Raw genomic sequence first — 14,874 nt, 5'->3', positions numbered from 1 at the left:
CATTGTGATAATTATAGATTCTTAAGTAATTTTATTAATGCAATGATTCTTTTTCCCTTACTAATTGTTTTTCTTCTGTTTACTTTGTAAGGGCATCAAGAGGAGATTTGGTACCATTTGCCCTCTTGCATTTGTTACACTGTTTGTTGTCAAAGTCAGCTTCTGTGGCTGGAGCAGCATACACAGAGATTCGGTCTCTGGCGGCCACTAAGTCCATAAAATTGCAAGCTTTTTTCAGTCAGTACAAGAAGCCTATCTGTCAGGTAAAAAGAAAAGAGTTGGTGGTATAGAAAGGCATATGTTTAGATTCTTTTTGTGTCTTTTGAAAATGGCATTAAATGTAAAAAATTCAGTATTTTACAAAGTGAAATCTTGTAGGACAAGAAAGAGATTATCAAAAAAACCCAAACCCACAAACTTTTGGGAAGAAATGGGAAATTTTTGACTTTGTCATGATCTTCTCCCCTTAACAGTGTTGCTTTTTTCTTTTTTGCTTTTCTCTCCCCCTCTCCCCCCTCATACTGTCCTTCTGAAATAAAGGAACTATATAGTTTCTCTCATTGTGTGGTACCATTGCCAAAAGAGGTTATGATTTAAAATTGGAATTGAAGTCAATGTTTTACAAGCATAATACTGACATGATTGATTTGCTCTTTTGTTATACCCATTACCTAAAGACAGAAGTTCTGTTTGTAAGAAAATTACCACAAGCAGACTTTTCTAATTTTGAGTATTTTTTTAATGCAATGTCTGAATCCAGGGTTGCAAAATTAAATGCAGCTATTAAGTGGATGATAATCCAGTTCTATCGCAAAGTAATAATCATAGAGCTATGTGCAATAAATGAGAATAACAGATGCATAGAAAGAGGAGCAAAACTCCTGTGTTTATTTTTAGGTAGCAAAAAAGGGGGAAATAATACTAAATATAAATTTCCTTATGCTTAGTTTCTAGTGGAATCGCTGCACTCCAGCCAGATGGCAGTATTGAATGCTCCATGCCAGGGTAATGAGCTACAGAAACAAACAGCTGCTCACCAGAGAGAAATGGCTCTGGACATGTTATCAGAGATTGCAAGTGTATTTGATTTTCCAGACCTAAATCGCTTTCTTTCAGTAAGTTGGTCAGTTCTTTTCACTTTTGATTTGTGTGTGTGTGCTCTTGTGGATTTCTCTTTTAGTCCCCAATTCTTCTGTGAATGTCACAAATCTGATGTTTTTTCTGTAGTTGCTATTGTTTGTTGTAAAATAGAATACTTCGGGATTGCTGCAACCGGGAACTCAAATATAGAGGAACAATTTTAACAAGGAATTACAGGGATGGCTACAGTGCTAATTCAAATATGACAGATGATGAGTTAATGTCTAGAGTACTCATTGAATATGTATTAATGATTTAGTGCACTTGGAGGGATTCTGTATAAGGTATGATTTTGGCATGGTGTCTTCCACTTTGTTTCAAATGAAGGAAGCTAGTGTTCTGTGGATAGATCTCTTCTTGATCTGGTTAGATACCTGTTTTACTTGAAGCAAAAGTAGCTTCATACTCAGATTTTGCTTGTTGGTAGATGGGAAATGTGCAATCATTAGGTAAGCAGTGTTCCAGGTGACTGGTAGGTTGGGGGGGTGTTGTTGGGTGGGGAGGCTGTTGGGGTTGGGGTTTTTTTGTTGGTTTTTTGGTTTGCTTTTGGTTTTTGGATTTGTTTGGGTGTTTTTTGGTTGGATTTTTTCGTTTTTTTGTTTTCTTTTAAGATTTATAGAGAATCTGGATAAACACAAGAATGCTAGCTCACTTTTTCTTTGGATATTTTTAGTATTGATTAGATGTACCACATCCTTAAGTAATTATTTTTGGTTTATCTGCATTTTTACTGGGTATTTCCATCCTAAAGTTCTTTATTCATACCTATGGTCATATGTATAGCCAGAGATGGGTGTTGTTTTACTGACACAAATGGAACAAAGCTATAATCTGTTTTTTTTGAGGGGGTTTTTGTTTGGTTTTTTTCCGTTAAGTGTTGTTCTTAATTTACCAGCGGACCCTGCAAGTTTTGCTTCCCGACCTTGCAGCCAAGGCTAGTCCTGCAGCCTCCACGCTTATTCGAACCATAGCAAAACAGCTGAATGTAAACCGAAGAGAGATTTTAATCAACAACTTCAAGTACATCTTCTCTCATTTGGTCTGTTCCTGCTCCAAGGATGAGCTTGAGCGGGCGCTTCATTACCTCAAGGTAAATTGGTATTTGCTCTGTTACACATGCAGATTAGGAACAACAGTTAATGAACAGTAAGCCTTCTGCTTTGTTTAAGTTAAGGTATTGCAAAGCATAGGTGAGGAAACTGTATATGCAGAAGTTTTGTTCTTGTTATTTATAATCTGTTCCATTGGCTCTGAGGAACTGTTTTAAGATATTTTGCAAACTTAAAAACTCTAAAAACTTGGTTTATCTAACAGTGAGCTGATTGGAAGCTTTTTCTTCGATTTCAATGGTAAATCATCCAGAGTCCAGTGCCTTCTGTCTTTGTGTGCTAGTTGCATTGTAATGTGATTAAAACTTGGTTTCTGTTTGCTCTTTGATTATAGAATGAGACGGAGATAGAACTAGGCAGCTTGCTGAGACAGGACTACCAGGGACTGCATAATGAATTATTGCTGCGTATAGGAGAGCACTATCAACAAGTTTTCAATGGTTTGTCAATACTGGCTTCATTTGCATCTCATGATGATCCCTATCAGGGACCTAGAGAAATAACATCATCTGAACAAATGGTAAGGACATTGAAATAGTTATGTTCAGTTTTGTTCAGTAACTTTTTCTCTAGTCTAAGGGTGAAAACAATTTTGTATTCTCTGAACATCGCTTATTTGAGGGGAAAAAAAGTGGAGCAAAGGTTGGCATTTCATATTAAGTGTTTCTGTAATAGTATACATAAAAACCCCAAAACAATCAAGCCCTCAAACAAACAAACACCACACACGTCTCAAATACTACTGAAACAGAAAAACCCGCAGCCTAATATGGATGTCTTCTATTAACCCTGCCATCTCTGAAGGAGCAGTCCATGTACTTGGGGTCGTTCTAATTTTTCTTTCAGAATTAACAGTTCATACTTGGTTTTTAATTTCTTAAGATTAGGATTGTGTTAATAGTAAGATTATTTGGGATTTTTTACTTTTTTTTACTTTTTTTTTTCCTATCTTCACAGGCTGATTATCTGCAACCTAAATTGCTTGGTATCTTGGCTTTTTTTAACATGCAGTTACTGAGTTCCAGTGTTGGCATTGAGGATAAGAAAATGGTGCGTAAACTTAATTTTGAATATTAAAACAAAGATAAGCAAGGGGTATTTTAATATTCCAGACTTAGTTGTGCAAGTGTCATTGAAGTCTCCAAAGATCCTAAGGTTCCGACATGATTCTTGAAAACTGGTCTTAGTGTGGGTAGGGCTTCTGTGTAAGCTCAAAAGTTTGTGATTCGTTTCTTTAATTGTCAGCTAGCGTACATATTTATACATATTTCAGTCAGATATGGTATATGTAACAAGTCAGTCAACCAGTAATTATAGAGGAGGAATCCAAGTATATGATTTTTGTGTGAAAGGAGCAAAGTGGAGGATGAGGGGAATATAGGAGAAAACTAAAGCTACTGCAGAGAGCAGGATTATAAGGGCACCAAAAGGCTAAGTTAAAGAAAAAAAGATGCAAATCCAAGAGAAACTGGGCTTTATTGGTGTTGCTTTTCACAGAATAGCTCCTTTCAGCTTTACAGTAGAGAGCATGCAGAGAAATTAGAGCTTGTAACTTGAGACAAAGTCTGAAAATTCTGCTCTGCTGAGGCAGTGCTTCTAACCACAAGATGTCTAGCCACCTCACACCTGTCATGCAGGTGACTTCTGTAAGGAAATCAGTGCTAGGATGTATATAACCTTTGTGTTGAACTGCATTTTCCCTGGTGTTCTTTCAAGCTTTTTGCTTCTCGGATATTCATGTTGAGATGCTCTTATTTTCATTGCTACTTATCTTCACACTTTCTGAATTTCCTCATTTGCATAGCATTTCTTCTGCTGCACCTGCTATTGTTTCTATCTTTTCTTGTTCTGTCTTTTTTTCTTGGTGAATTTCCTATTCCATGACCTTTCTTCAAGCTCAGTTTTCTCCCTATGTTACTGATCTGTCATGCTGGATGTTGTACTAGCTGGTTTGGCACAGTGTTACTGTGACTGAAGTATCTCCTGTTTTTCCTGCATCTCAGTATTTCTGTCTTTCATCAGTCCTATTGACAACTACGCATTACTCATTCCCTGAAGCTTACCAATCAATTCTGTCAGAATTGGTGTTTTGTTGATTTGGTTGGTTGGTTTTGGGTTTGTTTTGGTTTTTTGGTTTGTTGTTTGTTTGTTTTGGTTTTGTTTTGGTTTTTTTTTTTTTTTTTTTTTAATGCAAGTTTGTTTGCTTTTTCTATTTCCAAAACCTGCTCTTTTCAGCTTCTAAAACTTTGGGCATATCATTAATCATGTTTTATAACAGACTTCTATCCCATTAACTCCCTTGGTGTCCACAGTTTTCCTTCATCAATCTGCCAATGGATTGACTTTTTCGTTATAATACTGTGGTTACAGACTCCTTTTCATACTCTTTTCCTCTAATCCCAAAATTCTTTACTGAAGCATCAAACCGAATTTTTGATGGCTTATAGGGTATGATTTCTTAAGCTAGGGTAGCCTGGTTTTCTTAGAAAATGTGTATGTTTTACTGAGTATTTAATACACTAAAATAACTTTTCTCTGTCTAGGCTTTAAACAGTCTTAGGTCTTTAATGAAGCTCATGGGTCCCAAACACATCAGTTCAGTAAGAGTGAAGATGATGACTACACTGAGAACAGCTCTAAGATACAAGGATGACTTTCCAGAACTGTGTTGCAGGTGAACTGATAGTGTACCTAAGCAGTGTCAGCCCTACTGTTTCTGTCCTTGATTACACTGTTTTGCTTTGGTTTAGACAATAATCTAAGCCCCAGAGCTGAAATAACTTAAAATGCTTCTCATGGCTCACCTAAAATGTCTTTATGCAGAGAAGTTTCATTGATTATTATTGTTTTGTTGTCTTTTCTTGTTTAGAGCCTGGGATTGTTTCGTTCGAAGTCTGGACCATTCATATCTTGGCTCCTTACTTAGTCATGTGATAGTAGTGTTATTGCCCCTTATACATATCCAGCCAAAGGAAACTACAGCAATATTCTACTTTCTCATAGTTGAGAACAGGTAAGTACAAAATATTTTCAGATATATGGATTAAATCCTGTAATAGGAATGGGGATAACCCTAACTTAAAGTTGTCCAGCAGTGAGATGAGAAAACTTGTTTTTCTGCAAAATAGTATGTTGTTCTATTAAGTTCCCACTCTTCTAAATTGCAATGAGATTTTGGAATTTGGCAAGTGATAGCCTCATCTGAAAAGATGCTTTTATTATTGTCTGTATAAAAACATTTGACACTATGGCCAAGTTACAATCCATTCAGACACTCACCCCTGCCAGGTTTTCTGATTCCATGTCTTTTCTGCTGGTATGGAAAATTACTTCCCTCTATAGAGCACACAGTCAGAATAACAGTGATTGCTACCACTTGCTCTGAGCTAGAGAGACATGTACAGACTTGGAAATAGGGAAGAAATTAATTATTTATTTGTTTCCTTGGATAATTAGAGTTGTAATTATGAAGTGCACAGAGTTTAATGTTGAGTAAGGTTTCATACATACTCTTCAAAAGTGGTCACACGAACTGAAAGTAAAATCAAAGTCTAATACGAAAGACTTATTTTGTGACTTAACCTTTTTGAAGACCATGTTGAGTGTTAATTCTTTTTTAATCCTATATTTTGTAGATTAAAATTAGGATTTTTAGGAATGGTGATATTTAAATCTTTATTACTTCTTGCACCGTATCATGCCAACAGTATTCAAAATAAAAGGTGACAGTAGGAATACTATAGCTCTTGTAGAAGCCCATAGCAGAAAAATGGAAAGAGATTCCTTCATGTTAGGAATACCGAAAATTCTTTTTTTGCTTGTCTGTTTTCTTATTAGGAAAATTGGAATTGGGTTCACATCAAATGGGATTATTCCCACACTTTGGCCAATCCTGGTAGATATGAATGGCAACTTTGAAAGCTTTGGAAATAACTGTCTTTAAAAGAGAAAGTAATTTAAAATATTAGAGGAAAAATATCTGTGGTTTAGTTCAGTAACGAGAAACAAATTGTTTAATGCATATACCTAATTAGATAAAAAATGGATTTTTTTTTTTTTTTTTTTTTCTGTTTTTGAAGCCTTTGATCTCTTAGTCATTACATTTCATTGCTTTCTTTTGATGGATTATTAAGATTTTTTCAGATCCAACAAATATTTACTATGTTCCTTGCAATACTTTTTTTGTAACTATTAGGGATGCAGTGCGAGACTTCTTACATGAAATATATTTTCTGCCTGACCTTCCAGAACTGAAAGAAATTCAGGTCGTCCTTCAGGAATACAGAAAGGTACAGCTTCTTCTATTTATTTATTTTTAATGCATGAAATGATTTCATGACAAGTGAGGAAAACATGTAAGTTTTATTGTTAAGTGGAAATAGCTATTTATCGGGCTCTACCACAAAACAGAATTTGTGTATTGCAGGAGTACTTGAAAGCAGATTCCAGTTATTCTTTATGAATGAAATATGCTTATGTTTAAAACGTTTGTTTCTGTGGCATCTCCTCAATGCAGACTTCTCATCTTTTTGAGACTAAAGAGACAATAAGAATAAAAGCTAGCAGTATTAGTTATGGCAGTGATTTGTTACAAGAAAGCTACTTTTAATTTGATCCCTCTTCTGTATTCTTTTCAAAGATAAGAAACTTCTGTCTGTTTTTAGGACATGGTCCATTTCTTTTGCTTGCCTTCAGAATTGTTAGATAGATAGATGCAAAGTAGCAATTTTTTAGTGGGAATGAGGTAGCAAAAGTAAAAATAAATTTGATTTTTTAGATAATGAGGTACTGAAAGCCAAGCATTTTCTTCTAATTTAATAATTTTTACTTACACTGTTATATTTACACAAGAGTATAAATACAGCACCTTTCTGAGGAAAATGTTTTAAAAAATAGGCAGAAAGGCAGTGGTAAATGGATATAGGTGTGAATGTAAGCAGAAAGATAGATGTTTGTATGTGTTCTCACTTGTGTTTTTTGAGATGCCGCTTAACCGTTTTCCTGTTACACTTCACTTGAACTTCTTATGTCATGTCTTGTTCAGGAATCCTCCAAAAGCACCGACTTGCAGACAACTCTGCAGCTGTCTATGAGAGCTATTCAGCATGAGAATGTGGATGTTCGTATTCATGCGCTTACTAGCCTGAAAGAAACATTATATAGAAATCAGGTATAGAAGACCTCCTTCAGAGGAATTGAAAATAAATCCAACTTGCATCTGGACCAACAATCTAAAACTTCTTACTGTTACTGGGTGTTTACGTGAACTGTGTTATTCTCCTCAAATTAGTAAGCTAACTTTTTCTTAATATAAGAGGGAGAAGAGATTCTTTTTCTTCATGTCTCTATGTAAGAGGACTTTCAAATCCTCCAGATCTGTGTGATGCTTATTCAGCAATGCTGGTGGTATGCTTCTTATCTTTTTTTTCAACTGTGAGGAAAGATGTATCTAGGAAGTCAGTTTCAGCAATCCACTGTGTGCTTGTACTCTGTTAGAACATGTATGGCTTTTGCATCAGGAGACTAATACATTAAAACCAGCATTTTTTGTGTGTGGGTATAATATCTGAACAAATTAAGATGTGTGTGATCACCTCACCTCTTTCTTTGTTTTTGCCCTCCTTCCTTCTTTGCCTCCCACACTCAAAAATTTGAATCCATTAATCATATTCAAATGAACTTTATAGCCACATTCACGTTGAAGACACTGCTCTACAAATCTGTGAGATTGTTAGCCCAGAGGGGTCTATGTGACCTATTAAAAATATAATAATAAATTTGTCCCTTTAGTAGATATAAGATTGTGGGACACTCTTCAGTCATAAATTTAAAGAAAAATCCTAGCTAAAAGAGCAAACTATCACTGTGTGTATTCCTGACCAATCAGGAATTGGAACTCAGGCCAGCAAAATCTTGCTGTGTCTTGCTTGGTTAGAAGTCTAGCAAAATATTTGAGGGATATGAAACTTAATTAGTTCCACAGCTTAGGAAATTATTTGCTCTCTTATGTTGGCTGGGGTTTCAGTTGAATATAACAATAGCAAACATCTTCACATTATTAAGAGTTGGGGTTTTTTTTTTTCTGAATTAGGACTAAGTGTGGAACTGAGTAATAAAAGGTGGGCCAAAGTGTAAAAGGCATCTATTTAAAATGATGGGCATTGATTAAAGGCCTTGAAACCCTGGGCTTTGTAGGCTTGAGAATGAAGAAATGGCCAACAAATGGGAAATAGTAAGGATACAAGTGGCAGCAAAACCAGAAGGTATGACAACAGCTGCATGAAAACAATTTGGAGGAAGTATTGGAACACATGAAGAAAAGGGACAGATAAAGTGAAAAAGACAATGTAGAACAGAGAGGTTCCTGGTAAGACAAGGAAAGAAAATGAAGTTAGTAGAGTAGTGTATGATAATGAAATACAGTATTGGCTGTGACAGTATTATTAGTTGAGGCCCAAATCCCTCATTTTTTTAGTCCTTCCTAGGGTAAGAAGGAATTCAGGGCAATTGGGCTATAGTTGCAAAATGGCAGTATTTGAATCAGTAACCTAAAGTTAGGGGTAAATGAAACAGGAAGTAACATGAGTTAAAGATGAAAAAATTGAGATAATTTACCTTAAATGTTGTAGAATAACTCATCTTTATTTCTGAATTTTGTAGGAAAAACTGATAAAGTACGTAACAGACAGTGAAACTGTGGAGCCAGTCATCTCCCAGTTGGTAACTGTGCTTCTCATCGGCTGCCAAGATGCAAATTCTCAAGCCCGATTACTTTGTGGAGAATGTTTAGGCGAACTGGGAGCCATAGATCCCGGCAGGCTCGATTTTTCAACAAGTGAAACTCAAGGAAAAAATTTTACATTTGTGGTAAGAAGAGTTGCTGTAGTGTTTGTTCAGCATTAAGGGGTGTTTTTAAAGTACTTAAGAGTAGGGAACCTCATAATTAGATGCTTTGAAAACCTATACTTGCTTTCTCATCTAAACAAGTTTAGGCTCAGTGATTGTTTAGAGATTAAAGATACAAATGTTGCTGTGTTCATTTTAATAAAACTGGTGTTCTGTTTGTGATTGAGGCTGGTGTGGAGGATCCAAATTTCGCCTATGGATTATTAATGGAACTGACCAGAGCATTCCTTGCTTACGCTGATAATGTTCGTGCTCAGGATTCTGCAGCATATGCGATTCAAGTAAGATACGTGGTTAGATCCTATTTTTTTTCTTCACAAATTATTTCCTATCACACTGAACTCAAAATTACACAATATAAATGTACATTTTGAAGTACATGTTTAAGTATTTCAGAACTTCATCCTATGCAGCTTTAAACTACAAGGTAAAATATTATTCAGGATTGTGATTTCTTGTTTTTTAAACTCCTCAATGCTTACTTAGAATTCTCGGGAGCTGTCACGTAAAAGATTTGTTTGCTGTTGTGTCATGTTATTAATGGAGAGATCTGATGTTTCAGGTGAAACTAGGAGTCTATACATAGTGATTCAAGGAGTAATCCTGAGACTGACTTAGAAATGGTGCAGGTTCCATAGGCAGAAATGAAAAGCAGTAGGTATTCTGCTTACACTTTTACAAACAGTAGGGCTTTTTCTTATGCTTTTAAGAAGCAACTGAAAGAGAGCGTACCATTATTTTCAGACTCTAGTCTTTTATGGTGGTTTGCCAACTCCAACCTGATTTGGTGGTTGGGGTTTTGGAGGGTTTGGTTTTGGTTTTGTGTTTTGGATTTTTTTTTTTTTTTTTTTTTTTTTTAACTTTTTGTGAGGTTTTGTTGGTGTTGTTTAATAGCTTTGTGAAAACTTCAGGACAATTCTTTGTCCCAGGAGAAAATAAGTGGCTCCATGTAGTGAGTGGAATAAGAAAAATTCATTAGCTTGTGCACAAGAAGGAATCTAACTTCTCCTGGCTCACTGGCAGATGTAAGGAGTACAAGATAATGTGGTCCAAGCACCACCTAGAGAATCTGAGGAATCAGTAGTCAACTGAAATCAGCACTACATAGTAATAGGGGATTAACAATATTGGATGAATGTTTTGCACTTACAATTTAAGTTAAGCATTCTGTAATTCTATCTCATTATTTCTGTGCATACACCAGTTCTTGTTACTACCATGGCCATGAAATATTTTCAGTGCTAACTTGGTCATGTAAACCATGCCTTTTCAGGAGTTATTGTCTATCTATGACTGTAGAGAGACAAACACTGACTGCCCAGGCTCCAGGCTTTGGAGGAGGTTTCCTGAGCATGTGCAGGAGATCTTGGAACCTCACTTAAATACACGGTATGTGACAACTTGAGTAATTTCTTTTCATAACAGCTTTTAATTTTTTTTTTTTTAAGTCAGTTTTGTGATTTTTACTTTTCTGTGAAGAGTGATGTATGTATATACGAAATTCAAATGGAGTCTTTCTACATAAAGCTGAATTAGCAATTCCTGGAATGTAATTCTTTATAAATCAAACATGTAAAATTCTGAACTCGTACTTTGCCCAGATCTGCCTGTTTGTCCCCAGAGCATCATCTTATACAGTGTATTGAAGCTTTTGTTTATGTTTTCTTTCCTCTGTACAAATTCTCACTAGGATTTGAGTTTGCACTCAAATCCATTAATAACCTTTTATTGCTACCCTTTATAGAAGTAGGAGTAGCTCACTGGACTTCAATTTGACTTTTCGTTTTGTAGAATTAATGATAAAAATAACGTGAAGAAAATTTCAGATTATGTAAGCACCTTTATTCTGTATAATGAACAATGTTTCCTTTTTTATTTCCTCATGAAGACAGTCATGCTCATCTGTGATAAGTTTTACATTTTAGACAGCAAACTTCTTGGCATTTCTTGGCTTTCATAAGTGTTCTGATTTTTTCTGTCAAAAACATAGTACTCAAATATTTATCAAACTGCATTTCTTAAAATTGATTTGAGCAGCACTTTGAAGTATACTTAAATCTGGTAACATGTTAAATTGTTTGTATTTCATGTTTCATTTTAAAAAGCCCTAGAATAAAAGATGCTGACTACTGAAAGTGTTTTCTTAATTTTTTTTTTTATTTTTTTTTTTATTTTTTTTTTTTTTTTTTTAATATTCGTAAGTTGAAATGTAATGTGATTCCAGTAAGGGAACTTCATCATTAACAATGTGCTTTTTTTTTTTTTTTTTTTTTTTGTAATTATATAAAAAATTAAAAGTTAGGTTTATTAAATGGATATTTTAAAATTATAGGTACAAGAGTTATCAAAAGGCTGTAGATTGGTCTAAGATGAAGAAGCCAATTTACTTAAGCAAATTAGGTGATAATTTTGCAGAATGGTCGGCAACTTGGGCAGGTTATCTTATAACAAAGGTAAGAGAATAAATCTGCTCTCTATATTGCTATCTACAACACAATTCTTGGACCACATTTCCATTTCTGAATGGAGTGGATGGGGGAATGCATATTTACTGTAGGCCTATTAAAGCACATACTTATTTCTTGCATCATCAGGGTACCCATGCCCCTTCCCTTCCCAGTGTTACTGCTTCTTGGCCAGGTTTCACAGGTAGCGTCAAAGCCAGAAGTCTAGGAAGTTTGCGCTTGTTCTAAGACTATTATATAGCTGAAAGCACTGTCAGATGCTTCTGAAAAGTATCTGAGATGCTTCTGGAAAACCTCAAATTTACCTTCTCAGTTTCTGACAAATTTATTTCTAGGGAAATAGCTCCACAGTCCCAGCATGTAAAAAGTACTTCTCTTTCTTTCCCCTTTCCAACATGTGACCCACTAGAAATTTCATTTCTAAATAAACCACTTTAAGTGAATGTAATCACAATAGCTCAGTAGCTACACTGTCCTCTTTCTATTCCAGACAGAGAAGAGTTGAATGTCTTCATAACTTCCTACTTTTCACAGGCTTTTAAGCGTAAAAGAGAGGCTGGGTGCAGTAGTAGACTCTTGGTCTTTAACTTTTTTTGTGGCTAGTGCAAATCCCTAGTGGTGTAGGAAACATGGAAAAGTGGAATACGTAAGCAATGCTTGCCTGTCTTTCTGTGGTATCAGCAATTGATACATGTAATAGCAGCTGCCATCTGGCATCCCTGTTGCAGGCTGAAGTCTGAATATTTTGTAGGAGACAAGTATCTTAAAATTATTTGATGGAATAAAATTTGTGTTTGTCAACAAAAAGAAATCTAGTCATTGTTTGGGCATTTGCACTTCTGTAATGATGGTTTTCCTGGAAATAATATTTTCTGTAGGTGCGACATGATCTTGCCCGAAAAGTTTTTGATTGCTGCAGTATTATGATGAAGAATGACTATAAAGTAACAATTTATCTGCTTCCACACATCCTTGTCTATGTTTTGTTGGGATGCAGTCAAGAGGATCAACAAGAGGTGAGATGTGTAAGATCTTGGTAGTGTTCTTCCTAAGGAGCTGTTCTTCTTAAGAGCTGTTAAACATGTAGACCTACATGAATAAATTGTGTAAGTGTTGAACTCCTTTTCCTGCATTAATAATATAAATTTTCTGCCAGAGTTTTGGATATTGTCATACAAGTTTGTATGGAACTGCTTTTCTGTGGATTTCCACCTATTTCTTTAGTAGGGCCTTGGACAAGAGATTATGCAGTTAACTGTAACTGCAGTAACATCAAGACTTGGAGTGGTACAAAGAGAAGAGAGTGCAACACAAAAGGATTAAGTTGAACTTGTATAATTCCAAGAATTCGGAACCATGTTTTTCTTTCCCTTGCATACTCTTAAAATTTAAGTGGGAAAACTATTTAGTTACTAGATTCATGCAGAGCAGGATTCAGAGATGTCTTATAGCAAAGCAGGGATAGGAGAGAAAAGAATCATCCCGTCTGCTTTCCTTCAGTTTGCTTTAGCAGAAGTTGAAGAGACTGAAAAAATGTAACGTACATTCTATTAATTTGAAATTTTACAGCTAACACAGCTGTATTTAAACATTGCGGGTGTATAGAGGTGTGTGATAATTGTTCTTGTGTGAACAAATACATCCACATGAGCATTTGTTATTTATGTTAGCTCATGTTCTGTTGACTAAAACAAACAGGAAGCATGTTATTTGCTTAAATATAAGCAAAAATTAGATCTGTGATCTGATAGCCAGTAGATAATTTGACTTCTATCAAACTTTGAAGTATTGTATTTGCAGCAGAAGTGCAGTAGCATTCATTGTGTCTTGAGACCTAAAATGCCAGTATGGAATTCATGATGGTTACTCTGAAACCAAGGCTTTGCTTTTCAAAGGCTTTCTCCCTGTATACAATCTCCTGACAACAACTGTTGCTTGGTTTACCATTTCTTCCTCTTAAGATTGGAACCAAGTTTGCAAATAACATCAAAATTAGAAGAATACACAATTAAAATGATCTAGTGTTTTAGCTTGATTTTTGTGTTAACTGCTATTTCCTACTATTTTGGTGCCCATATGGTGCTTATGTCTTGTGTCATACTAACATTTGTGTAGGTTTACATGGAGATTATGGCTGTTCTGAAACACGATGACCAGTCTACCAGGAGACTTGAAGACAGTGCATCTGATCTAAGTCAGCTGAGCACACAGACTGTGTTCTCCATGCTTGATCATCTGACTCAGTGGGCTAGACATAAGTTTCAAATACTTATTGCTGAGAAAAATACTGGCCAGTCTAGGAAAGACAGAAATGATCTGAAAAGTGAGTGATGCTTATTTTATTTAAAATGGCGTTTACATTTTTCAAATAAGTATTTAATTTTGCCAATTAGGAATGCAGTGTTACTATAACATGTTAGTCTGCTTTATGATTTCTTACTATCATAATGTGATTTCCGCCCTCTCCCACCCCGAAACCATTGTTTGAATGCTTATTTTATACAGATTCAAAATAAAAACCAAAATGATAATTTCTTGGTAGTTTTCTAAAGGTTCAATTTAATATATTTTATACTGTCTTGCAAGATGTAGGAAGATCACCAGGATTGTTTTAAATAAATTATTCTTGACAGAAAACTGTATTATTAAATTAATCAGATTATGTCGCTAACTTATGAAAATAACTGAATTTTGATGCATAGGTAATTCTTAAAATGAAACTTCATTAGAAAGACTTTTTAAAATGTCCACTTTCTGTAGCATCAAGTGAGGACTACGGAGAATATCAGAATGTGACGCGTTTTCTGGACCTCATACCTCAGGATACGCTAGCTGTGGCTTCCTTCCGCTCTAAGGCTTACACAAGGGCTGTGATGCACTTTGAATCATTCATCACAGAGAAGAAACAAAATATTCAGGAGCATCTTGGATTTCTTCAAGTTCTGAAGTTCCTTTTGGGTTTTGTTTGTTTTAATTTAAAATTAAAATAGATTTTGATGAAAGAAGCTTTGTGAAATTATTTTTTAAGATGAGAAGAAAAGATGTAGTCAGGCTCTTGCTGTGGGATACAAGTGTTTAATCATCTGTCCTTTAGCAATATTTAGTACTTCCCCTTCCTTGGCATGCTTCTTGTATGAAAAGGAAGGAGTAGCTTTCTAGTGTATAGTAGAAGATTGTAAAGTCCTAGAAATAGTTAAACGTGGTTTTGGTGAAAATGTAGCATTTATTCCTTTTAGTTAACTCTGTGCCTTTTG

The 14,874-nt window shown here is 35.2% G+C and overlaps 1 protein-coding gene across 3 annotated transcripts in view; it reads left to right on the top strand.

Moving 5' to 3' along the window:
- ATR (ATR serine/threonine kinase) overlaps positions 1-14,874 on the top strand; it is a 42,853-nt gene that overhangs the window by 10,431 nt on the left and 17,548 nt on the right. For all 3 annotated transcript variants that reach the window (XR_004389945.1, XR_003992498.1, XM_030493681.2), the window contains exons 13-28: positions 92-263; positions 948-1,115; positions 2,036-2,230; positions 2,584-2,769; positions 3,207-3,299; positions 4,793-4,923; positions 5,119-5,262; positions 6,445-6,538; positions 7,294-7,419; positions 8,910-9,116; positions 9,323-9,436; positions 10,429-10,544; positions 11,488-11,608; positions 12,499-12,636; positions 13,736-13,943; positions 14,381-14,559. Coding sequence is in view for 1 of the 3 variants with exons in the window: in XM_030493681.2 (XP_030349541.1) it covers positions 92-263; positions 948-1,115; positions 2,036-2,230; positions 2,584-2,769; positions 3,207-3,299; positions 4,793-4,923; positions 5,119-5,262; positions 6,445-6,538; positions 7,294-7,419; positions 8,910-9,116; positions 9,323-9,436; positions 10,429-10,544; positions 11,488-11,608; positions 12,499-12,636; positions 13,736-13,943; positions 14,381-14,559 (2,392 nt within the window). In the remaining 2 variants the exon portion in view is untranslated. The remainder of the gene's footprint in view (positions 1-91; positions 264-947; positions 1,116-2,035; positions 2,231-2,583; positions 2,770-3,206; positions 3,300-4,792; positions 4,924-5,118; positions 5,263-6,444; positions 6,539-7,293; positions 7,420-8,909; positions 9,117-9,322; positions 9,437-10,428; positions 10,545-11,487; positions 11,609-12,498; positions 12,637-13,735; positions 13,944-14,380; positions 14,560-14,874) is intronic.

The sequence above is a fragment of the Strigops habroptila genome, chromosome 8 (assembly GCF_004027225.2).
Source record: "Strigops habroptila isolate Jane chromosome 8, bStrHab1.2.pri, whole genome shotgun sequence".
NCBI classification, from domain to species: Eukaryota; Metazoa; Chordata; class Aves; order Psittaciformes; family Psittacidae; genus Strigops; species Strigops habroptila.
Note: the sequence above shows the minus strand (reverse complement) of the source record. Positions and strands in the feature narration are given on the sequence as shown.